At 39.5% G+C, this 26,773-nt stretch overlaps 1 protein-coding gene across 1 annotated transcript in view; it reads left to right on the top strand.

The window, feature by feature from the left end:
• The window catches only part of ABHD3 (abhydrolase domain containing 3, phospholipase), a 51,304-nt gene extending 29,257 nt beyond the window's left edge, over positions 1 to 22,047 (top strand). The window contains exons 5-9 of the mRNA XM_049901949.1: positions 11,879 to 11,991; positions 15,445 to 15,618; positions 17,371 to 17,419; positions 17,499 to 17,664; positions 21,231 to 22,047. Coding sequence (XP_049757906.1) covers positions 11,879 to 11,991; positions 15,445 to 15,618; positions 17,371 to 17,419; positions 17,499 to 17,664; positions 21,231 to 21,409 — 681 coding nt within the window. The 3' untranslated portion in view covers positions 21,410 to 22,047. The remainder of the gene's footprint in view (positions 1 to 11,878; positions 11,992 to 15,444; positions 15,619 to 17,370; positions 17,420 to 17,498; positions 17,665 to 21,230) is intronic.
• The last annotated feature ends 4,726 nt before the right edge of the window (positions 22,048 to 26,773 follow it).

Below are 26,773 nucleotides of genomic sequence, written 5' to 3'. Positions count from 1 at the left end.
TTGCAAAGGGATGGTATATAGTTAACCAATTTTTTTTTTTTTTTTTTAATTCACTGAGTTCTAAGGTAGAAGATAAGAGTAGCTTGGCCTTTGAGGACTTAAACAGTGCAGTGGGTTGAATTCTGGTGAACTTGTACCTCAAGTAAATATCTGTGTCATAAAGACTAATTCAAGCTAGGTTGTTATAGCTACAGTCTGGAAAGCAGCTTGGGTGTGTGTGGCATGAAGTACTTTGGTCTTAGTGAGAAGACCCTGTTCCAGCTCTGTCCTCACCACTAAGCAGCTTAGTGATGGGACAAGTCAAGTGACCTTTCTGTGTCTCATTTTCTTATCTGCTAATAAGGTACATGTGCTATCTTACAAGGATGCTCAAAGTTCAAAGGAAATAATGACTATGAAAATATCGTGTAAAATGAGACTTTTCATAATCCAAGGTATGATTACTACTAACTCATTAAATTAGGGTACAAGAAGTATCTATTAAATTATGATTAAATTACTCTCTTAATTTCCTTTTTAAAGCAGTTCTAAAAGAATATGATTATATTTTGCTCGTTTTAGATCCTTATTCTTTCTTAAGTTGGATCACAAAAAAATCAAATACCAATATTGATTATTGGAGCAAACTTTGATATTTAGATCCCCTGATAATCCTCCTTTTTGCCTTAGAGCTATGGATGATTACTGTTTCAGACTAGAGGAATTCTATGTTTATTTATACCTCACCTTGTTCCAGAAAAGATTTAATATGGCTCAGGCTCAAAGTAAGACCTTAGGGTAGGAATAAAAAAGAACAAAAGATGAATCAGCAAATAGGAAGGATCAAATAGGAAGGAACTGTCTCTAACTGAAATTAACCCGTAAGAGCTAGCCAAGATGAAATGGAATTTCTCCCAAGAGCAGTTCTCATAAAAAAGTGGGAAAATGCAAAAGTAAAGGATTTGCTGGAATGTGTTGAAGATACTTAGAATTTATAGGGATTCCTGTGGCTCCTGCAAAGGAGAAATTTTCCACAACCATGATCGTGTCCTCATTTCTGATTAATCGTTGGAAATTGATTGAGGGAAAGCCAAAGTCTGTGCTCACATGAAATGAGAAGCCTGCTCCTTGCCCTCCCTGGGCTGTTTCTGTAGGAGTCAGACAGCCCTAATCTTAGGAGCATGATCCTCAGATTACTGCCGGGTTCTTGGAGCTCACGGACTAGATGGTACTTTCTCTTGTGCTCTGTAGATTGGTTTTCAAGGATAGGTACTGAGAAATCCAAATTATCCACAAGTCCCTGATGTTAGTGATTATGTTTTGAACGATCTTGTCTCCAGCTTAGTTTAGTAATGATAATTCACAAAGAACTCAGTCAAAATGGAGTTTGTTGAAAGCTACATATGGGCCTTTATAGTTTGGGCTATAGGGTCATACAGACTCCTGTTTCCCTACAAGAAAAACCTCCTAGCTGTTTTGGAAAACAATGTGGCAGTTTCTTAAGAAGTTAAACCTTCCTAGGTATATTCCATCCCTAGGTAGAATGAAACTCCACTGCACTACAAGACACGAAAACATGTCCACAGAAAAACTGTACACAAATGTTAAGTATTATTTATAATGGCCAAAATGTAGAAACCACCTAAATGCACATGAGCTGATGAATGGATAAACAAAAATGTGGTATTTCCATGCGATGGAGTATTATTTGGCAATAAAAAGGAATGAAAATGGAATCAGACAATATGTGGTCCTTTGTGACTGGTTTCTTTCACTTAGCATAACGTTTTCAAAGTTCATCCATGTCATAGCATGTATTGGTACAGGTAGTCCTGACTTAACGTTGTATTCGAGTTAAGAGGAGCCACAGTTAAGACTGTCAGGTTCTTTTGGTCCATCTTATCGTTAATAATATGTTGCAGCACATAATTTGCTGATGTTGTCATTCTCAGATGTTCACTCACAGATGATTCAATTTCATGATTTATTGTTCAAAACATTGCTGGATTTATAAAGATACTGATAATAAAAGGCAATAATAATGAAAACTAAAAAAAAATAAATAAGATATTCAGCATACATCAGAACGGTTTATGAAGGAGTTATTGGAATGTGACCCTGTCATAAATCAGGGACTACCTGTAATGAGAAAAATTAATAAGTCCTACGACATGGATGAACTTTGAAAACGTTATGCTAAGTGAAAGAAACCATCACAGAGAACCACATATTGCATGATTCTATTTATATGAAAACTCCAGAATAGGGAAATCTCTACAGACAGAAAGTAGGTTAGTGGTTGCCTACGGCTGGAGGGGAAACCCTGGTAGCATACTGGTTGAGAGCTACGGCTGCCAACCAAAAGGCTGGCAGTTCGAACTCACGAAGTGCTCCTTAGAAACCCTGTAAGGCAGTTCTACTCTGTCCTGTAGGCTCACTATGAGTCTGAGTTGACTTGATGGCAACGGGTTTGTTTTTTGTTTGTTTGTCTTTTTGGGAGGGGTGGTTTAGGGCTGGAGCGGGGGTGGAGGAGTGTGGAGAATGACTGCTAATGGGTATTTCTTTTAGGGAGGAAGAAAACGTTCTAAACTTAAGATTGTGGTAATGGTTGTACCACTCTGTGAATATACTAAAAACCATTGATTTGCATATTTTAAATGGATGAATTATATGTGAATTATAACTCACGCTGTTATATTTTTTTAAAAAGAGGTAACAAGCAGTCTCCTCAGGCTCTTTCCAGTTCGACTTAGAGCTAGTTCAGCAGGTAAGGGAGGGCCAACAAGGAGGACAGGAAGCTGGGGGGTGCTTTAAAGCAGAGCTACTCAAAGTGTCATCTTTGAACCAGTTTCCTCTCCTCAAACTCTGGGACACCAGTTGTTGACAGGATGAGGAGCTTGCGATAGAATGTAAATCAGTGACGGTTCCAAGCACTTTGTTTAGGCAAGATGGCATGTGTTTCCTGTAGGAATACTCTCTTAATGGGAGAAGCAGTATGTCGATCTGCTTTCTGATGCCAGCATCTTATCCCTCGTGGACTGGCACTTGGAGTAGCTCTGCATTACCTGGAAAAAAAAAAAAAAAAACATTGTCAATGAGTCGATTCCTACTCATAGCAACCTTATAGGACAGACTACAACTGCCCCATAGGGTTTCCAAGGAGGGCCTTGTGGATTCTAACTGCCGACCTTTTGGTTAGCAGCTGAGCTCTTAACCACTGTGCTACTAGAGCTCCAGCTCTGTTTTAAGAAGCCCTCAAATCCTCAGAACCTCATTTATAGATGAGGATGTCTTTGGGGGTGTGGGGTGGCTGGCCTGAGTCCATAAAGCTGATCGGTGGTTATAGGGCAAGAACTCAGACTGTCCAGTCCAGCACCTTCACCTTTCAACCCCAGCTTCAAGTACAGCCAGGCTGAAAGCCTGGGGGTGGAGGGAAGGAGTGTTTTCAGAGAGAGGGTTCTCTCTTTGACCTAGATTCTTTGGGTGATGAAAGACTCAAATCTAGGGAAATCTGCTCTTGTCTCCTACTAAGCTTTTTCACCTTAGTTTTCTGTAGAAGCAAATGGAATAGGAGGGCCTTAGAGCTGTCTCCCACTGTGACCCCCATTTTCTGAAGAAGGCATTCAGGAAGGACTGCCACCACTACTTGCTGTCAAGTGGACTCTGACTCACGTTGACCCCATGTGTGTCAGAGTAGAACTGCATTTCATAGGGTTTTTATTGGCTGATTTTCGGAAGTAGATTGCCAGGTCTCTGTTGTGACATCTCTGGGTATACATGAACCACCAGCCTTTTGGTTAGCAGCTGAGTGCATTAACTGTTCGCACCACCCAGGGACTCCAGAAAGGACTGAGGATCTCTCTTATAGTCTAGGAGAGGAAGCGCATATAGGGCTGGCCAGCTAGAGCACAGTTCAGTTCTCAAGCTTATACCATCAGGCACTCTCTTTTCCACTCAACAGTGTTTTCCTACTCAGCATTCATATTGAGTACTCCCAGTACCTTTCTTCTGAACACCATTGTGTCCCACACAAGCCTGACCTTTTCTGAGTGCTCCAAAATGAGCTCTCTCTCTTCAACCAGGAAGGTTGATCTCAGCTAGATGTAGGTGTGAGTTCAGTTAACCCTTCAGCATTTCTCCTAACACTGGTAGGTGGGTCCAGTACAGTAACATCAGCTGTTATAAGTGGTGAGTATACAGATGACTGTACAATTTTCTGTATTTACAGTTTTTTTTTCAAAAGAAAAGAAAAAGAATGTTTAAGTAACTGAAGAGTTTTAGGCATAATAATTTAATAGCTTGTTGTTGTTGTTGTGTGCCATCGAGTCAATTCCAACTCACACAGACCCTATAGAGCAGAGTAGAACTGCCCCATGGGGTTTCCAAGGAGCAGCAGGCGGATTTGACCTGCTGACCTTTTGGTTAGCAGCTGTAGCTCTTAAGCTCTGCGCCACCAGGACTCCAATTTAATAGCTAGCTAGCATTCATGGAATGTGCCAGGTGGTCTTACAAGGTACGAAATGTTTGGGAGTACTTCCCAGTACACTGCAAGGAACCCTAGACCCTTGTAAAGCTGGATTTCCCTCCTCCCAAGTGACCCTGGATAGCTTTGTCATGCTTGTCACTGCGCCTCCTCCTCTCTTGGCCCAACTCTGAGCCTGTTTCTTTGTCTTCCTGGGGCAGTGATCCTCAACCCTAGCTGCACATTAGAATCCACATTAGCTTAAAGAAATACCAGTCCCTGAACTCCACCCCCAGAGATTCTGATGTATTTGGTCTAGGGGTGGAGTTCTGGTATTGGTCATTCTTCTTGACACTCTCTGGTGGGTCTAAAGTACGGACGGGGTTGAAAACTACTGTGAGGTGGTAAGTAGCCTGGGATGTGGCAGCCTACCTTAGGATCCTGGCCCAGGTGAGTCACTTCTGCCTCCAAACCCAGCCAGGGTAGAGCAGGAGATTTTCCTCTAAAGAGCTTGAAGTGAACTCTGGTCTGCCTGGCTGACCTGCTCTCAGCCACTAACCTAACTCCTTTATGGGTGTAGCAGGTATAGTGTGACAGCGTGAACTATGCCACAGCCATCCTGCCCATTCTCAGGAACAAGGAACATGGCTCAGAGTTGGCCAGGCTATCTCCTGTGCCCCATTTCTTTGTGGCTAGTTATTTTTAAAAGATGAACAAAATCCCAGGCAAATTCAAGCATTTGGTCATTTTATGTGATCAGTGATTGGGTGAAATAATGGTTCATTAAAGTGAGGGTTTTATTTATGTACCCATATTTTTTTCTTTTCTCTGACTTCTTATTTAACAAATTCATCTTACAAAATTAAGATCAGGTTTCCTAGGAACAGTTTGGGCAGTTCACCAAATACCAGACAAGGGATGGGTGGAATGAAAACAGCAACAACAACAAAATCACTCTAGAGATCAGTTAGAGTGTAAGTAATTCTGTTACAACAGGATTCATTTAAATAGCATCTTATCAAATATTTGAGTACAGATATTAAATACTTAAGAAAGACTATAAAACAAACTATTCTAAGCTCCCAATGATTTAGTGTTAGACATGACAATAAAGTAAATGTGAAATTAAAATGATTTTTAAAAGGATGTGTGTATTTCACTTTTCCTTTTACTGGACAGAAGACAAATCCTGGACCACCTGCTTCCATATGGTTACCTATGGCAACCCTAGCACTCAGAGAGAGGATTCTGGGTTATGGCTTCTACGGCAGATTAGTAAATTAATCTCCTCCCAGAATAGCTAGGGAGAGTCAGCCTGCTTGATTAACAGGGTCCATCTGTATAAAATTTGTTTCTAAACCAATTTTTTTTTTTTTAATGAAATTTGTATTCTAAAACAGGGGTCTTCCAAACCCAGAACAAGACAATTCTCTCTCAGGTTAGGGAGAAATCAGTCTGTCTGCTTTTTAGAAGCTCTTGGTTGATTAAGAAGGATAAAAGTTAGATGTAGTCCACAGAGAAATACAAAGCGTATACTTTATTTTTTTCTTATCTGTTAACATACGAATAATTAAGAAGTAAACCAAAAAACCAAAACCATTGCCATTGAGTCAATTCCAACTCATAGTGACCCCATAGGACAGAGTAGAACTGCCCCATAGGATTTCCAAGGAGTGCCTGGCGGATTCAAACTGCCAACCCTTTGGTTAGCAGCCATAGCACTTAGCCACTATGCCAGCAGGGTTTCCAAGCTAATTAAGAATTAGTTATACTTTATTATTCTTTTCAATGCTTTTTTAAAAACTAACCACTTAACATGCTTTAAATTAATTCCTGTTGTTTTTCTCTGACTATAGTTGCATTGCAACTGTCCTGGTTTTTCTAATTATTGTCAAATGGTTTTGTCCAGCTTATTAAAAAAAAAAAAAAAAAAGAAATTATGCCTAAGCATCTGCTGGAAGGTTATCTGTACTTTGGATTTCCTGCATTTTTCCAGAACATATTTCCCATCCCCATCTCACCCTAGGAGGAGTTTTCACCACCTAGCCAGATCCTGCAAGGCCTTCCTCTTCTCTTTTCTGATGAGGTGTGGCTTAATCTACCTTTGTTCTGGAAGCATGGAAATCACTGCAATAGTGTAGTTGCTCACTGGATTAGTAGCCGTAGCAAACTGAGACTTAACTGTAACATCTTTCCTGTAAAAAGCTGCTAGATGTATCTTCAGGCCTGAAGAAAATCTTTGTAAGGCTTACCAATTCAGTGTATTACCTCCTAAGTGTCTTTGCTGTGTATCCTGGGTGAATCTTTTGTTAATGGGTGTTGGAGTTCTATACCCATACCTATTGCCGTCGAGTCCATTCTGACTCATAGCGACCCTACAGGGCAGAGTAGAGTTGCCCCATAAGAGTTTCCAAGGAGCGCCTGGTAGATTCAAACCACCGACCTTTTGGTTAGCAGCCGTAGCACTTAACCACTACACCAATAGTGTTTCTGGAGTTCTATAGGCCCTGCTTGTTGGAATATTAGATCCTTAGAGAAAAAAAAAGACATATGATATTTCCTGTTGGAGCCCATTAAGTAGTAGGAAGCTTTGTGATATAACCACATGGTTTTACATATCAGAGCTTTTTAATGAGGTCTTCTTACATTCAGTTCACTGTGTTTCAATTCAAGCCAAAAATGTTTGACTGTCAAAGATAGGTAATGATAAAGACTTAGCTGGGTAGCGGGGCAGGGAGCAGGCTCAACAGGGCAATTAGGGGTGGACTTGGGAAAGGCTTTGAGGTCCTGGAGGACAGGGGCCAAGGCTTTCCTGCTGTCTGCTTATGTTGAAGCTCTTTGGCCTACCATGAATGGGCCTTGAATAATGGACACAATTTCAAGAGGCAAAGTTGACAGTGAAGGAAACCCGGCAAGAGAAGATTACTTTGGTGGCAAGGATATTATGAGGCCTAGCCCGCAAGAGAACAGCAGTGTGCCGTTTGTCTGAATCAGTAAATATAGAAAAGTAGTAAAATACAGAGTAGAAATGTTGCTTGGCGTCATAGTGTGGAGGACCGTGAACACTTGGCGGAGGACTTTGTACTTAATTCAGTAGGCAATGGGGGAGCAAATGAAGGGTTTTCAGCAGCAGCTGTTACGCTTGGAGCTGGCCGTGTTCTTTAAGAAGATGAATCCGGCAGGGAGTGGAATGCAGGGTTGTGGATTGTTGTGGAAAGACTAGGAGTTAACCAGGTGAGAGGTCATTGTAGCAGTCCAGGTGAGTAGCAGAGACAGTGGGGGCCATGCCCTTATCCCCTTGGCACTTAGGATTCCCATGTCTCATGCATGCCTATCTGATGGCTTCCCACTGCAAACACCTGTAACTGATGGGCACCTTCTCTAGGCACTGGAGCCCACTGGACCTGTTCTTGGGACAGACCAGACATGCCAGGGAGTTAACATCCTCCAGGAGCAGCCTTCTACCAGTGGCTGAAGGCAGTTGGTGGCTAAATTACTCAGCTCCCTTACCAGTCAGTTGGGATCATTTTGAGCAATGTTCTACAGAGTCTCCCTGCATGCCCCAAGGGAATTGAGTCCCTGTTGCCCACAGCCACCAGCCACTTGATAACATACTCTTAGTTGGCTTCCTACCCTTCCGTGAATAAGTGTCACCACTCCCTTCCCAGTGCTTCCTATATCACCTTCCAGATGAACTGCTTGTGCTCCCATCCTTCTCTCGTGTCTGCTTCTGGGAGAACCCAACCAACCAGGCCTTTATTAGAGTGGAATGAAGAGGTTTCCTGCGAGAGATACTAAGGAGGTGGAAGCTACAGGACGTGGCCGTATGTTGGCTGTGCAGTTAAGGATGAGGGAGAATGTCACCTACAATTTCAACTAGGAAAATCAATAGTGTCACCAACAGTTTTAACTAGGAAAGTATTTGTAGAAAAATGGGAAGTTAGGAGAAGCATTTGAAGTTTTCACAAAGGGAAAAAAGAGTTTGCTTTTGGACATTTTGAGTTTGAAGTACTGGTAGACCCTTCCAGTGACACTGCCCACGAGAAGTTGGAAATTTGGATCTGCAGCTCAGGATGAAGGTGAGACGGTGGAGATTTAGGTTTGGTCATTGCATAGAGGTGGCTGCTGACGCTATGGAGGCAGATAAGACCTTCAAGAATTGGGTACTGACCAGAGAATGAGCAGATGCAGGCCAAAAACACAACTGTTGGAAATGAATACCCACATTTAGGGTGGTGGGAAAGATGCAGAAACTGGGCAGAAAATGGAAAGCCAGCAGCTTGTGGAGGACCAGGATAGTGCTGCCATGAGCACCAAGGGAGCAGTCCTAGAGGAGGTAGAAGGTGTTGAGAAAGCTGTAGATTTGTTGAGTTCCAGGGTTCTGATAACTTTTGATTCACACCTGTTAACTGTTTTGATCTTAATGTAATCCTTTTGGACAAAAACATTTAGGGAAAAATCAGTTCCTATATCTGGAAGTACCAGATATTTATCTGTGTGCTTCAGGGTACTCTGGTGCTTTATAAGAAATAGTTCATTTATTACAAGCATATACCCAGGCTCCACTACTTTGTGACCTTTGGCAAATTACTTCAGCCTTGCTTGTTATGTGGCTTTGAGTCAGTTCTGACTCATAGCAATTCTGTGTATAGCAGAAGGCATTACTGCCCGGTCCTGCGCCATCCTCACAATAGTAGGTATGTTTGAGCCCATTGCTGAGCTTCAATTTCCTCACGTGTAAATAAAGAACCAGGTGATATCTATGGTTCTTCCTGGCTCTAAAATTCTGTGATTGTAAAAGTTTTCCACAGGCCATGTTCTTGTTTCCAGTAAGAGTGTGTGTGTGTACATGTACATACATGCACTTACTTAGAGCCTGTGTAACAGGAGTAGAGGTTGGTGACTACATAAATAATTCAGAAATTTTAAAGCACTAAAGTGTGAATAGACTCACAAGTAATGAAAATGCTGAGTGTTATGGATTGAATTGTGTCCCTCAAAAATATGTGTTGTAAATCCTAACCTCCATGCCTGTGGTTATAACCCCATTTGGGAATAGGTTGTCTTTGTTATGTTAATGACGCAGGATTAATGCAGGGTGTATCTTGAGTCAGTCTCTTTTGAGATGTAAAAGAGATTAAATAAACAAGCTAGAGAAATGGAGATAGGAAGAGAGATGACAAGCAATGTGAAGATTGCCCAGGAATAGAAGCTCAGAGGAGACAAGGACTTTCCCCCAGAGCTGACAGGGAGCGAAAGCCTTCCCCTAGAGCTGGCATCCAGAATTGGGACTTCCAGCCTCCTAAACTGTGAGAAAATTAATTTCTGTTTGTTAAAGCCATCCACTTGTGGTATTTCTGTCATAGCAGCACTAGATGACTAAGACGCTGAGTAAGGATCATTTCTTCACCTAAATTCTTGTGACAAATTCTGCAGTCATCATGTATGAGCATGGTCGTAGGTAGGTGTCATTGCACAGGCAGTCACCAGGTTACAAACGTCCAACTTGTGCACATTTACTTGCCCTTTAATGTTGTGTAGATTTGCCCCCATTTTGAAATGGCTGAACCAACCCCTGCTTGCAACAAATTCTTCATCACCATCACCTTCACTTGATCATGAATTCACTTGATGCATGTTTAGCTTTTAAGTCATTGAAAAGGCTTCTAGCCTTTGTTGCACTAAAAAACAGAAAAACCAAACCCCCTGCCTTCGAGTTGATTCTGACTCATAGCAGCCCTGTAGTACAGAATAGAACTGCCCATAGTGTTTCCAAGGCTGTAAATCTTTATGGAAGCAGACTGCCGTATCTTTCTCCTGCGGAGCAGCTGGTGGATTTGAACCACCGACCTTTTGGTTAACAGCTGAGTGCTTTAATCACTGTACCACCAGGTCTCCTTTCTTGCACTAAAGTAAAGCTAAATAAGAACTATATGCACCTGTTCCAATTTATGTACAAATTCTACTTGAAGACCCAGTCAGGAACCGATCTCATTCGTAACCCAGGAACTACCGTATTTAGATTCTACCTTAAATTCAGGCCAAAAAAGCACCCCCTCAAGTGCATTTAATCACACAGTAATTCGTAAAGTATCTCAACTCAGTCACTCATTAGCCATTTAAGATGTTACAGGAATTATTTAACCTCTCTAAACCGTTGGCTCGTCTATAAAATAGACATTATAGTAATAGCATCTTCCTCACAGTTTTGTGGACACAAACGTAATTATCAATAAATGTGAGTCATTATCATAAATATTCTCAGGTTAACATTTGTCTTTTGGAGAGCTCCATATTTGCAGATCTCAAAAAGATGGCAGTAGGCAGTATTGTAGGGGGATGAGTTTAATTGGAGAAATTGGAAATTGTCATTTTCTTTGACTACTCATTAGTGAGGAAATGCTGGTGGTGTAGTGGTTAACAGCTACTGCTGCTAACCAAAAGGTCAGCAGTGCGAATCCACCAGGCGCTCTTTGGAAATCGTATGGGACAGTTCTACTCTGTTGGATAGGGTCACTATGAATCGGAATTGACTCGACGGCAATGGGAACTCATTAGTGATTGAGTGGATGGCACATGACCTTCCTGTTGCAATCATACTTTATTAGAATATTGAAATCACTGTGATGTGGATAACTAGTTTCTATGTTTTTTATTACAGTAGTGTTACCAGATTCCTTTCCTTATTATTTAATTTCTGGTCATTTTATCTCACGTATACTTTATTCATATACATCTCTCATGTATATTCTATAGAGAGGATTCCACGTCCTTCCCAGATGTCAGGTGAAGCATCTGTGAAGCTTTTCTGTTATAAATGGAGCCCTTATTGATGATGTTCAGATGAAAACTGTTAGTTTAATGCATTATATATCAGGGCATAATCAGCTTTACACATTTTAACATTTTAAGTGTTTATTGTGGCAGACAGTACCCAGGATAGCGGAAACAGTTTGCCAGTTAGAAACAAGCCACAGTTAAAAATTTTTATGGCATGATTGGAAAGCCTTTGTATGTTATCAGTGACAGCATTTTTGTCTCCTTGCTTGCTTGTTTGTTTTTTGATAAAGAATTACTTTGGCTTTTCAGGCATAAGTTTTTTCCTCCACCTTTTCTCCCTAAATTGACTCTGTTCTTGTTAAATTGGAAACACGTTTGACTGTGGTACTTCGTGTCCACTTAATTTAAGGTAATCGTACAGGTTTTGCCCCATTTCTGTCGAGCCTCCCTTGCATGTTCAAAGTCTTTTCGTTAATGCCAACTCAAATGGTGTGGATTTGAAGTGGCGTTTATGTGTACTGCAAGGTATGAAAATGGTCAATTATTACTGCCAGTATGGGCAAACAAATGACATACTGCTCATTTTTATACTTCTGCATTATATAAATCAGCTACCTCATATTTTAATTTTTTTGCTTTCCTTGTCACTGCTTACAGACGCCGAGGACTTACTGTTGTGCTAACACTGAAGACTTGGAGACAGTTATTCACCACGTACACAGCCTGCACCCTTCTGCCCCTTTTCTGGCAGCAGGGGTTTCCATGGGAGGGTAAGGTTTCCTGTTTCTAAAATATCTGAGAGTAAGGTGGTCTTGCCGACTGCCTGTTCCACAGGACTGGAACTACATAGGCATTTTAATATACGTGGTTATTTTTGCTGTATTTTACCACTTGTGGTTGAATGCTGTTCTCTAAGTTGTGAAATTTTGCTGTTAACCCCTTTCACTCCGGCTACGATTTTAAGCTTATGTACATTATTATAATTTGTGGCGCTTGCAATTACATTTGGGCTTATTTGGAGCTTTTATTTTTCATGTTTATATTCAAGCTCATTTCTGCTAATAATTGTTTTCTTCTTCTAGTGGTGGTGAGCTTAAGGAAACTGAAATTTTTCTCATCTGGCATTTTATTATGCTTTAGATTTCCTAAACCATTGTCCAAAATGACTTTTTGAAATCAGCAAGCACTCGAGATAGAAAACATTATTTTTTTTCTTGATTTTGTAATTGATTTACCTGGTGTTTCACCTTTCAAAACATCTTAGCAGTATATTCGCTTGAAAGCGATAAGCTTTACAAATGATAGACTCTGAAAAATAGGCCTTCCCCATAGCTTTTTAGATTCCCATAAACCTAAAGCTAAGAAGAAGAGAATGCATTTCTTACATTAGCATGGAAGGTCTGCTTTGACCTACTAAAGGAAGACATCTGAATCAGTGCAGAAAAGCTAGGCAGAATCTCTGAACTGTGCTTAAGAGACAGCATTTAGCTTCTCTCTCTTTTGCCCCATAACATGAACCTTAAAGGAAAGGGTGCCAGCTGAACTTTTTTTTCCTCTTAATCATAAATTCTTGACGTTTTTTACGGCCAGACCTTACATAATAAACAGGCCCAGACTCTCTCTATTCAGAAGCTCGTGGGAAATGCTTATTTATGTCTCACTGAAGTCTCAGTGCCTGAAGGCAGGACTTGACCATTAGCCTTTGCAGCTGGTTGAATGTTAATGTCTTATACATTGTTTGAAGGAAACACCCTTTCTAGTTGCCTAGCACTGTGACACGTTCCCAAGTGGCCTTACCACTTGAGGATGTGTTTTACAGTTTGACACATTTTTTTCTTTTGGAGGTGCAGCAGACAAAAAGCAGAGTCAGTTGCGCATCCTTATGCCCAGTGCCCCTTACACTGGGGTAATTCCCAAGTCTGTGATGCCTGAGGCCAAGTACAGGCTTTGAGCCAGAACTGAGTCTAGCAAAGGAACCCATGCCGCTCTGTCATTATTGTCCTGTGCTGTCAAGTTGATTCTGACTCCTAGCAGCACTATATGACAGAGTAGAACTGTCCCATAGGATTTCCTTTTTTTTTTAATCTTTAGGGAACAGGTCGCCAGGTCTTTTCTCTCTCTGAGCCATTGGATGGGCTCGAACTGCCGACCTTTCTGTTAGCAACCAAGCACTTAACCATTGTGCTGCCAGGGTGCCTATGCTGCTCAAAAAAAAAAAAAAAAAGAAAAACCCAAAACCAAACCTGTTGCCATTGAGTCAGTTCTGACTCATAGCAACCCCATAGGACAGAGTAGAACTGCCTCATAGCGTTTCCAAGGAGAGCCTGGTGGATTTGAACTGCTGACATTTTGGTTAGCAGCTGTAGCACTTAACCACTGTGCCACCAGGGTTTCCATGCTGCTCTAGACCCAGTTAAATTCCAGTGTTACAATGAGTTAGTAAACAAACTTGAAACTGTACAGAAAATTCCAAATATGCATTAAAGAGTATTATGATCCTCATATGCTCATTACCCAACTTTAAATATTACCCAGCTCTCATCACTCAGCTTCAGTAATTTTCAACTCATGGATAATATCATTTCATCAGTATCTCCCCATCCCTCCCACTCTGATTATAATACAATAAATCCCCACCATCTTTCATAAATATTTCAGTAGGTATCTCTAAAAGGTAGAATTTCTCTTTCAGAAAAAAACAAATCAGAACAACCCACACCTAAACAAAATCAACAGTAATTCTTAAATATCATCAAATATTCAATCAGTGTTCACATTTTCCCAGTCCTCAGTTTGATTTTACAGTTTGTTTGAGTCAGGAGCCAAATAAGGTCCATACTTTGGGATTGATAGGTCTCTTAAGTCTCTTAATCCATAGGTTTCTTCCCCATTGCTCTCGCTTTTTTTTTCCCCCCTTTTGGTGAAAAAAGGTAGAATCCTTTATACTGTAGAAGTAAAAGAAGTTTTTTTTTTGGTAACAGCTTGGCATTGCTTTTTTCCTGAGTAATAATGAAGAGCTAGCCTCACCTACTTGGTCATGGCTACTGCTGGTCCTCCCTTCTCCTTCTATAACCCTTCAAATTTGCTCATTGCAGCAGCCTTCCAGCTCTATCTGACTTCCAACTAATGAGTATTTTGTTGTTCGTTGTGTGCCATTGCGTAGATTACACCTCATAATGGCCCTAAAGGCCAGAGTAGAGCCATAGGATTTCCAAGGCTGTAATCTTTACGGAAGCAGACTGCCACATCTTTCTCCCGCAGAGCTGCTGGTGGGTTTGAACCATGAGCTTTTCGGTTAGCAGCCAAACACTTAACCGTTGTGCTACCAAGACTCCTTGTAAATGGCTTAGTGAATACAATATTGTGTACAGTCATTATGAAGAGTCATTTTCAAAAACTAAATTTGCACCTTGCATCTAAAGCTTCCTTACATTCAACCCACGTCATTTGGGTTGGATAAAAGAATGAGGGTTTAAGAAATTTTTAACATTTCTTCTATTTCAGAAGCTGAACAATTGAGGAATTAAAGAAGAGAAAATACGTTGAGAAACAGAATTTAGACTATCATCCTTTGTCTTAGTTGGCAGTGTTAAACTTAGATTTCTGACATTGTTATTAGATTAAACTCAACTCTTGTCCCTTTTACCAAATTAGAGCTAGGATAGAACCACGAAAAATGATAGAACAAAAAGAAAAACGGAAAGTGTGATAGAAGATTAGAAAGGAGTAGGAAGAGAAAATAAATTACTTAAGGAGCCAGTTGCTCTGCCACAAGTCAGTGAGTCTGACTATAGACTCAGGAGTCTTTCAGAGACTTGTTACTAGGCTCCTGGGATGCCAGCCTACACCAGTAAACCCAGAATTCCTGGATTGAGAGCAGGCATCAGTAGTAGTGTTTAAACTCCCCAGGTGATCCCAGGGTGCAGCCAAATTTGAAAACCACTGTTACAGTGGATTTCTCTCAAGTTTTACTTCACAGAAGGATACATATATAGGTAATGATGGTATCCTTTCTTCCATTCACAATACAGCCCACCACAAGATAAACAATTATATGAATATAAGGAAAGAAAGAAGATAACTTGCTCTTCCAAGATAAAGGACTTATGCACTGGCTTATCGTTTTCTTCTCCATAGTTAATGTGAAGTACGTACTTAGAAATGGGATGCCTTGAGAGAGATAACAAATTAATCACTGATTTTCCTGTTTCTCTTCATTTTAGAATGTTGCTTTTAAATTACCTGGGCAAAATTGGGTCTAAAACTCCTTTGATGGCAGCTGCAACTTTTTCAGTTGGTTGGAATACCTTTGCTTGCTCGGAGTCATTGGAGAAGCCACTGAATTGGCTGCTTTTTAATTACTATTTGACAACCTGCCTCCAGTCTTCAGTTAATAAGTGAGTTGTCTTTAAAACCTGTTGTCCCCGAACTCTTTGGATTACATACCCTAACAGTAAGAAGTTTTAAAGCATAACACTGTCAAATACGTATGTTTATTTACATATTATATGCATTTACTGCCGTACCAAAATATTCTGTATATGGTAAACATACATAAAAATTTTTAAATATAAGTGAAAAATATGAAAATAATAATGTTTTCTTTCTGTACCCTCACTGGATTGTCTTATATAATTCCTAGGGAACATGGACCCCACTTTGGAGATCACTGTTCTAAATTATTCTCTAAGACTAACAATATTAGTATGGAATGTTTTAAGTAACATAATAGGCCATTTCCCTGAATTTTCTACCTGTTGCTAATCTTATAGTTAGCCGCCATCAAGTTGGCCCCCAACTCATGGCGACCCCACATGTGTCAGAGGAGAACTGCATTCCTTAGGATTTTCAATGCTGATTTTTCTGAAGTAGATTGCCTTTCTTCCTGAGCTGTCTTAGTCTGGAAGCTCCACTGAAATCTGTTCAGCATCATAGCAGCATGCAAGCCTCTACTGACAGATGGTGGTGAGTGCACATGAGGTGCATTGGCCAGTAATCGAAACGTGGTCTCCTGCATGGAAGGGGAGAATTCTACCACTGAACCAGCACTCTCCTCATGAGTAATCTTGTCAGTACTTAATTCTCTCCTGAAAGGCTACAAATCAAGCCAGTATCATACAAAAATTTATATACACCTTGCTATATACTCCTAGTTGTTCTCCCCTAATGAGACAGCACACTCCTTCCCTCCACCCTCTATTTTCATGTCCATTTGCCAGCTTCTGACCCCCTCTGCCCTCTCATCTCTCCTCCAGACAGGAGCTGCCTACATAGTCTCAGGTGTCTACTTGATCCAAGAAGCTCACTCCTCACCAGCATCGTTTTCTACCCTGTAGTCCAGTCCAATCCCTGTCTGAAGAGTTGGCTTTGGGAATGGTTCCTGTCTTGGGCTAACAGAATGTCTGGGGACCATGACCTCCAGGGTCCTTCTAGTCTCAGTCAGACCATTAAGTCTGGTCTTTTTATGAGAATTTGAGGTCTGCATCCCACTGTTCTCCTGCTCCCTCAGGGATTCTTTGTTGTGTTCCCTGTCAGGGCAGTCGTGGGTTGTAGCCAGGCACCATCTAGTTCTTCTGATCTCAGGCTGATGTAGTGTCTGGTTTATGTGAAGACTGGTGTGATGCATTTTTAAGTGACTTGATAAGTTTATATATAAACTCTAAAGGAAAAGACAGTTTATTTGTGCATGACTTGTTGAAAACCATAGTTATTGTGAAAGTTCACATTAAACATTGGATTAAGCTTCATTTGTTTATAAAACTACAGATGTTCATTATAAAATATTTCTAGAAATACTAACGAATAAAAAAAAAATGAATAGTCATCATTAATTACTTAAGAGGTCTGTGAAACGGGGAAGGTAGCAAGAAAAGTGAAAGAGTGACCTGAATTAAACTGTCAATTTTGCAAGAAAAATGAGCAACATTTGAAAAATAAGTATGCAAAAATGTAAATTTTAATTTTCAGCCTAGCAATTTAAAACATAAGTCTTCAGGAGAAATATCAACGTACTCTTGCTTTGTTTGATTAAATAAATATTTACTGAGTACCAACTGCATACCCTGTGCTAGGATATTTAGTTATTTATTATTATGCATTTAGGTGTGTTTGAACTTGATTTTTTTACTATTGGAATTCTTTTGTTCCAGGCACCGGCATATGTTTGTAAAACAAATTGATATGGATCATGTCATGAAGGTAGGAGAGAAACTTTGTATAATACTTTTATTTTCTTGTTTGATTCCAAGGATAGATATAATTTGTTTTGATTTTTCAGGCTAAATCCATCAGAGAGTTTGATAAGCGATTCACGTCAGTCATGTTTGGCTACCGAACAATTGATGATTATTATACTGATGCCAGTCCCAATCGTAGACTAAAGTCAGTAGGAATTCCTGTGTTGTGTCTGAATTCTGTGGATGATGTTTTCTCACCCAGTCATGGTAAAATGAACATCTTTGTATATATTTTGACATGAATTAACTGTTATTCTTGCTAAGAAAATACAGTATTAAGCAATTAATGTTGTTCTTGCTAAGAAGGAGCCCTGGTGGTGCAGTGGTTAAGAGCTTGGCTGTTAACTAAAAGGTTGGCAGTTTGAATCCACCATCTCCTTCTTGGAAACCCTATGGGGAAGTTCTGTTTTGTTCTATAGGGTTGCTGTAAGTCGGAATCAACTCGATGGCAACAGACTTGGCTTGGCTTAGGCTTGCTAAGAAAATACATTATTAAGAAATAAAATGTCAGTCACATGTTTTAATGTGATAAACAGAAAGAAAAAAAACCCTAGATACTTATAATATCTAAATGTCTTGGATCACTTCTTAAACATTTTCAGAGAACCTTGTCTACTCCTCTGTGAGAGCCTCAGAAGAAATTATGACTCAATATTTTGCTTGTTCTCAGTTTTGTAACTGTTCTTTCTTATCACATATTCTGCTCGTTGGACAGATTATGTTACAGTATCTTTGCCTCAAGTATACATTGTCGTCACATGCCATTTCTTCGTGGGGTTTTAGATAAAAGGAATTGTAGTTTTCCCCCCCTTACCTGGGAGAGAGCCCCGGTGGCGCATTGGTTAAGCATTCAGGTGTGAACCAAAATGTCGGCAGTTCAGATCCACCAGCCACTCCTTGGAAACCCTGTGGTTTCCTGTGGGGCAGTTCTACTCTGCCCTACAGGGTCACTATGGCCTATAGGGTTGCTATGCGTTGGAATCGACATGAGGGCAATGGGTTTGGTTTATTTTTTTAACTTGGAAGAGAATTTCAGACTTTATAAACATGATGATGGCCTTGAATATCTCATTATAGCCCTTTAGGACTATAAAGTCATATTTGAAAGGAAAGAATCTTTGTCTTCCCTCTGGATATTATATGAAAGAAAATTATGCCAAAATTAACTTTTCTGCTCTTTTAATTCAAGTAATAAGGAATTTGGTAGCAAAGACATAAATGTTTGTGTTCATACACTGAAGCAATATAAAAGAAGAGGTAATCATACTATCTTAAGGATCAGTAGACTTGACCTCTAATTTTTTTCTGACGAAACATCACGAAGCACTTTATAAAACTCTCTCCTTATTTCCCCCTAAATACTTTTAAAACATTTTCCTCAAGTACTTCATTAAAAAAGTATAAAAATTATTCTAACTACAAACACAATACATATGTATTGTGAAAATTTCAGAAAATCCCCAAAGTGTATTTTAAAAATCACCTATTATTCCTCTAGGGAATTCCATTTTATTGTGTGATTTATGGCTAATCACAGATAATTTTAGATACATGTAATTTTTGGCCTTTGGCCACAAACCAGAAAATGAAACTGAATTTTAACATTAGTTGGTTAGCCTATTTTCATTGGATTAAGGAAGTCTAGTATTTCTCCATCCATTTTTTGTATTTCACTGACCCAGATTTTTTTTTTTTTTCTTATAGCAACAAAAATTTCCTAACATTTAGCCTAACTCACTTGGTTGAAGTTTAAACTCATTATCTCCTATTCTCGCCCTTAAAGTTGTCTCGCCACATCAGAATAGTGGACAATTGTCTGCAGTCTGAGAAGGCAGGCAGCTGGCGTCTTTCACATGACTCACACGTGGCTCAGCCTTTTGTTCTTCTGATACGACTGTAACTTTCCAACAGTGTTAGAAATTGCTGAGTGTTTCCACAGTGTGAAACAGGCATTCTTAATAATCACCTTAGAGGCCAATGCAGTACTCTAAATCTAAGCCCTTAAGGTATGGTGAAAAGGAAAAGCAAAAATAGTATCAGTCTTTTCCAGTCCGGTTGCCGTCGATTCCAGCTCATGTGACCCTGTGTGTGTCACAGTAGAACTGTGGTCCGTACGATTCTTCAGTGGCTGATTTTTGGAAGTAGATTGCCAGGCCTTTCTTCTGAAATACCTCTGGGTGGACTTGAGCCTCCAACCTTTTGTTGAGCAGCGGAGTGTGTTAACTGTTGGCACCACCCAGGGGCTCCATCACTTGTTTAGCCCTTCCCTTAAGTTCCCATGCGTGATCCCAAGATAGATGTTCACTTTGAAGTCTGCTTCCTTGAGACAGTTGTGGCTGCCTTGGATGTGAGTTAAGCTCTCCTCTTGGACAAGGACTTGGCTTGCTGTGCCTTAATTTAGGGTCTCTAGGTTTATTTTTCTGGGAATGTTGTGAGGGATCAAATTGAGAGTGTTGTCTAAACAGGCAGTTTGTGCACTGCAGCATCCCTGTCTTAGAAGGGGCTGGGACTTCTGGTGTATCAGCTTCCTTTCCCTCTGAAGAGTGGGGTGGGCTAAGGAGAGCTTGCCTTTAATTAGCTCGTTTATGCCCAAGATTCAGCCCAAGGTGTAAAGGTCTACTTATCATATCAACCGCATTATCTTAATTAAGGAGATAAGATTTGGCAGAACCTGAAATCAACACTCTTCTTATGCCAGGTTGTAACCTGTTATAAATCTTAAATCAAAACATTTTAACTGTCTGAACTCTAAAACATGGGAGGAAAATAATAAAAATAAAGCAACTTTAATTAACATCCTTTAGAGGCAATGGCTTTTTTTTTTTAGAGTAAATTTTATACTCAGGACAGATTTCTCAGAGCGTATGAAAAGATTGTCATTACTGGTGAATTATATTAAATACAGCAACTGTATTTCCAAAATAAAAATTTTCTTTCCCCTGACTAAAATAGAAATGCAGACGAGGGAAAAGAAAACCATTAAAAGATAAACACTACTACTATTTGCAAGTATTTTATTCCTTTTTTTTGTTATCTATGGTAGCAAAACAGTAACCCTTGTGGTGCAGTGGTTAAAGTACTGGGTTAAAGTACAGGGGTTTGAACCCACCAGCCACTCTGTGGGAGAAAGATATGGCAGTCTGCTTCCGTAGAGATTACGGCCTTGGAAACCCTATGGGGCAGTTATACTCTGTCCAGCAGGGTCATTGTCATCAATTTGATGGCAGTGGATTTGGTTTTGGTTTTATATATGTTTTTACTATGTAAACGTAATTATAATTTTGAATCTTTAATACAGCCACTTATTGGCCTCGGGAATCTAACTGCATATAAAGTTAAGCAAAGTCTTATATCATGAATTTGTAACTCTCAGAGGTGGTAACACCAAGTTGGAAGTCTTACAGCATATCGTGTGTAAGTACTCACTGATCCTTGAATTATCTTACTTTAATTTCTCAAAACAACACTGGATCTAAGTTTTTGTGTTGTAATTAAAAACAGGTGGTTTGATTCTTCTAAAAATGATGGTCCAGGACATGACTGTAAACATGAATTGTTACAAAAATATAGACAGTTGATATAAATTTGTCGAACTTATCCCATTTACTCGTACTCATTACAGATATTTGTTTAAAAAAAAATCTGTATTTGTTTAATGGTGGTTTAAATTGATTACAAATAGTAAAGGTGTATACTTTTTCTAAAAAAGCTGCTAATGATAATATTTTTTCTCTCTCCTACCCTCCTCCCTTCTCCCCCCACCACTCCCCAAGCTATTCCAGTAGAAACTGCTAAGCAAAACCCTCATGTCGCTTTGGTCCTTACTTCTTACGGAGGCCATATTGGTTTTCTGGAAGGAATCTGGCCGAGGCAATCCACTTACATGGATCGTGTCTTCAAGCAGTTTGTGCAGGCCATGGTTGAACATGGACGTGAACTCTCTAACATGTAGTCTTCAGGTGCGTTTTGTCTGAGCCACCATTATAAAGGCAGCTGAGCTCAGTGCACAAATTTTAACTATAGTATATAAAGCAAATAAGCCAGCAGGTGGGTGAAGAGGTCCGGAATGACATGCAAAAACTACTTTTTGGGGAAACGAAACCAACTTTGTAGCAAGAAATTAAATATAGTATTAGATTGTTATGTAGATTTTATTTTTACTATGCCTTACCAAGTATGACCTTAAATAAAGTAGTATAAATGGAATTGCACTTAACCAAAACTATCATGTAAAAAGATTTTAATTCCTCAGGGTTTTAATTTAGGCCAGTATTTTTTAGGCTACTCATTTTAGGTGATTTAATGGTACTTTAATGACTGTTAAGAGGTTTTGGTTATTTGAATATAAGTTATAAGTTGGCACATCCCTAAAGGTATTTATACCTTGACGATATATCATGATACCATGAAAACTGAAATACAGTGCACTAAATCTTTTTATGTATCCTAACTTTAAAAAGGCAAGTGCAACAATGTTAGACTGACTTAAGTACATGTTCTTTTACTCTGATAATATTAAATTAGGGCTGATTTATGTTTTATAATGATTATAATTCACATGCTTATTTTAAAATAGCATATGTACATACATATATACCATTATATTAAAATAAATTCTGCCATTTTAAACTGTTTCTTTGTAAGTTTTTATCTACAAAAAAGGCCCAGAAAATAATCCCTAGAAATTAATTTATGATAATCTCATGAACACATTAAGGTGAAAAATAAAATTGTTTTGTTTCCCTGTTTCCACCATTGGCTCACACCATTGATACCAGTTAAGAATGAATACTTTCAGCTACAGGAAACCTATCTAACAATGACTTAAGGAATAATGATAATTATCTTGCATCAGAAGTAATCTCCAGGTAGGCAGTCCAGAGTAGGTACAGGGGCTTACAGTGTCATCAAAGACCCAGGCTCTTTCTGTTTCCACTCTATCCTGAGCATCCTTGTTATCTTCTAGACGCAGAACACCTGCTGCAGTTCCAGACATCACATTCACATTCAAAGAAGGGAAAGGGGGAAGGAGTGGTGCCAGACATACCTGCCCTTTTGGAAAAGTGAAAGCTTTCCCAGAAGATTTGCAATTATACCCATTGGCCAGAACCAGGCCACATGGCCACCCCTGGTTGAGTAGGAAACTGGCAAAGCAAATAAGTAAACTTTTCCAACTATAGTCGAGGCTGGCAAGGGAGAAGGGGTTGGCCATGGTTGTTGGGCTTGTCAGTCAACAATGATAGCTTCCATACCATTGAACACCTTTTCCCTCTTCTTTTACTATCTCAACATGTTTTTAAAATATGTATATTTTTGCCCCATTGAGAGAACTATGTGCAAAATAAAGCATATTAACACAAAACTGTCTATCAAAAAATGCCACCATTTGGAGAGCTCTTGATAATGTATTCCCTCAATACTGAGTCTAGAATGGCAGAATGGTAATACCAGTGCTTTTTTGTCTGAACAGCGTGTACTCCATAAACAAGGATAATTATCCTCAGTCGATATGGCTCAGATAATTCAAAGGCATCAGTTCTTCTTTGGTCTTCCTTACTCATTGTCCAGCTTTTGCATGTATATGAGGTGATTGAAAATACCATGGCTAGGGCCAGGTGCTCCTTAGCCTTCAAAGTGACATCTTTGCTTTTTAACACTTTAAAGAGGCCTTTACAGCAGATTTGCCCAATGCAATGTGTTGTTTGATTTCTTGACTGCTGCTCCCGTGAGCATTGATTATAGATGCAAGTAAAATGAAGTCCTTGAGAACTTCAATCTTTTCTCCGTTTATCATGATGTTGCTTATTGGTCCACTTGTGAGGATTTTTGTTTTCTTTATGTTGAGGTATAATACATACTGAAGGCTGTAGTCTTTGATCTTCATCAGTAAGTGCTTCAAGTCTTCTTCACTTTCAGCAAGCAAGGCTGTGTCATCTGAATATCTCAAGTTGTTACTGAGTCTTCCTCCAATCTTGATGCCACATTCTTCTTCATATAGTCCAGCATCTTGGATTATTAGCTTAGCATACAGATTGAGTAAGTACGGCAAAAGGATACAACCCTGGCACACACCTTTCCAGACTTTAAACCACACAGTATCCCATTCTGTTCAAACGACTGCTTCTTGGTCTATGTACAGGTACCTCATGAGGACAATTTAGTCCCATTCTTCACATTGTTATCCATAATTTGTTATGATCCACGTAGTTGAATGCGTTTGCATAGTCAATAAAACACAGGTAAAGTGTTTCATAATTTTCTTTGTATAAGCCTTTTACATCCCTAGTTAGGTTTATTCTTAGGTATTTTATCTTTTGAGAGACTATTGTAAATGGTATTGTTTTCCTAACTTTCTTTCTTTTCAGATTTCTATTTGTTAGTGTAGAGGAACCCAATTGATTTTTGTGTGTTGATCTTGTACCCTGCCATTTGGCTGAATCCTTCTATTAGTTCCAGTAGCTTTCTTGTGGATTCTCTGGGATTTTCTATGTATAGGATTATATCATCTGTGGATAGTTTGTACTTCTTCCTTACCAACTTGGATGCCCTTAATTTCCCTTTCTTGTCTTATTGCTCTAGCTAGGACTTCCTGTACAATGTTGAATAAGAGTGGTGATAAAGGGCATTGTTGTCTGTATTCTGTTCACAGGAGGAATGTTTTCAGTATCTCTCTATTGAGAATAATGTTGACTGTTGGTTTTGTGTATATGCCCCTAATTATACTGAGGAATTTCCCTTCTATTCTTATTTTGATGAGAGTTTTTATGAGAAATGGGTGTTGAACTTTATCGAATGCCTTTACTGCATCTATTGAGATGATCGTGTGATTCTTTTCCTTTGTTTTACTTATGTGGTGGATTATGTTGATTGATTTTCTAATGTTGAACCATCCTTGCATACCTGGTATGAATCTTACCAGGTGATGATGTATTATTTTTTTGATATACTGTTGGATTCTATTGGCTAGAATTTTGTTGAGATTTTTTATGTCAATGTCCGTGAGGGATATTGGCTTATAATTTTCTTTCATGTGGTGCCTTTGCCTGGCTTTGGTATCATGGTTATGCTGGCTTCATAGAATGAATTCAGGAATATTCCTTCCTTTTCTGTGTTCAGGAATAGTTGGAGTGGTGTTGGTGTCAACTCTTCTCGGAATGTTGGGTAGAATTCTCCAGTGAAACTGTCTAGGCCAGGGCTTTTTTGTGGGGGGGGGGTAGTTTTTTTTTTTTATGACCTCTTCAATTTTTTCTTTTGTTATAGGTCTGTTCAGATTTTCTACCTCAGTTTGTGTTAGTTTAGGAAGGTAATGTGTTTCTAGGAATTTGTCCGTTTCTTCTAGGTTTTTGTAAAAGTTGCTTGGGTGTGCTGTCTGACCTCCTCTAACTTCCCAAGGGAAAGGAGAATTGAGATCAACAGCCCAAGGCTGATTCACATGAGGCGGAGGTCAGACATGCCTCCTTTCTCCACTGTCTTTACCAATTCTAACAGCAACCGTCCTTTCCACAGCACTCTCTACTTCTCTGCTGGGTTCAATAATTCATCGTAATAGCCACACAGAACTTTCAAAACATATTCATAATTATGAGGTTTATTAAGGAAGTAACAGGTTACAATTCAGGCTCAGGAACACTCAAGGATACAGTTCTCGCATCAGGGCAGCCTCTTCACAGCCACGTTCACAGGCATTCCTCTCCCTGGCCCTCAGTCCCAAAAGGACTCAACTTTCTCACTCCATGGGCTGGGAAGCCCACTGTGCCGTCTCTTGAGGGTCTCTCCTGTACATCGCTCCTTCCTTGGTGGTGGTGGGCTCTTCTTCCTGCTTCTGGGGTGGTTCATTTCAAGCCCAGCAGGATGGCAAAACTAACTAATTCCCCTGGTGGGCCACAATTATGCTATCACACAGTCCTGCCCAAGTATCTGGGTGGGAGTTACAAGACCACGGCAAGAAAGGCCACACAAAAGCAATCTGTTACACCACAGTTTTCAAATTTGTTGGAGTATAATTTTTCATAGTATTGTCATGATCCTTTTTATTTCAGTTGGTTCTATTGTGATTTCACCCATCTCATTTCTTGTTTGGGTTATTTGCATCTTCTCTTTTTTTTTTCCCTTCGTCAGCTTGGCAAGTGGCTTGTCAATTTTATTGATCCTTTGAAAGAACCAGCTTCTAGTCCTGTTGATTGTTTCAGTTCTTTTTCTGTTTTCTGTTTCACTTGTTTCTGCTCTAATCTTTATTATTTCCTTCCTTCTGGCAGCTATGTGTTGCTTTTGCTGCTCTTTTTATATTTGTTTGAGTTCTAGGGTTAAGGTATTTATTTTGGCTCTTCTTTTTTGATGTGTGCGTTTGCTATAAATTGGCCTCTGCACACTGCTTTTACTGTGTCCCAAAGACTTCAGTATGGTGTATTTTCATTCTCATTTGATTCTAGGAATTTTTTTTTTCGTTTTTCATTTCTTCTCTTACCCAGTGGTTTTTAAACATGGCATTGTTCAGTTTCCAAATGCTTGATTTTTTTTTCCTGATATTGATTTTTATTTTATAGTGTTGTGATCTGAGAAGATAACTTTGTATTATTTTAATATTTTTTAATTTATTGAGGCTTGCTGTGTTGCCTAGGATAATGTCTATTCTAGAGAATGATGTATGTACCCTGGAGAAGAATGTGTATTGCACTGCCGTTGAGTGGAGTGCTCTCTATATGTCTATAAGGTCAGGTTGGTTGATTGTATTATTTAGATCTTGTGTATCTTTGCTGCGTTTCTTTCTAGTTGTTCTGTCCATCATCAAAAATGCTGTGTTAAAGTGGAGTATTATACAATGGTAAAGAACAATGATGAATCTCTGAAGCATCTCATAACATGGATGAATCTGGAGGGCATTATGCTGAGTGAAATAAGTCAGTCACCAAAGGACAAATATTGTATGAGACCGCTACTGTAAATACTGATGAAAAGGTTTGCATACAAAAAGAAACAATCTTTGATGGTTACGAGGGAGAGGAGGGATGGGGATGGAAAAACACTTAATAGACAATAGATAAGTGGAAACTTTGGTGAAGGGTAAGACAGTACACCATACTGGGGAAGCCAGCACAACTGAGGGACCGAATTGCTGATTTGGGGGGTGTGGGGACCATGATCTCGGGGAATATCTAGCTCAATTGGCATAACATAGTTTATAACAAATATATTCTACATTCTACTTTGGTGAGTAGCATCTGGGGTCTTAAAGGCCTGTGAGCGGCCATCTAGGATACTTCACTGGTCTCACCCCTTTGGGGGCAAGGAAGAATTAAGAAAACTAAAGATACAGGGA

The sequence above is a fragment of the Elephas maximus genome, chromosome 11, assembly GCF_024166365.1.
Source record: "Elephas maximus indicus isolate mEleMax1 chromosome 11, mEleMax1 primary haplotype, whole genome shotgun sequence".
Taxonomy (NCBI): Eukaryota; Metazoa; Chordata; class Mammalia; order Proboscidea; family Elephantidae; genus Elephas; species Elephas maximus.
The sequence above is the reverse complement of the archived record's forward strand: the minus strand, read 5'-3'. Positions and strand labels throughout refer to the sequence as shown.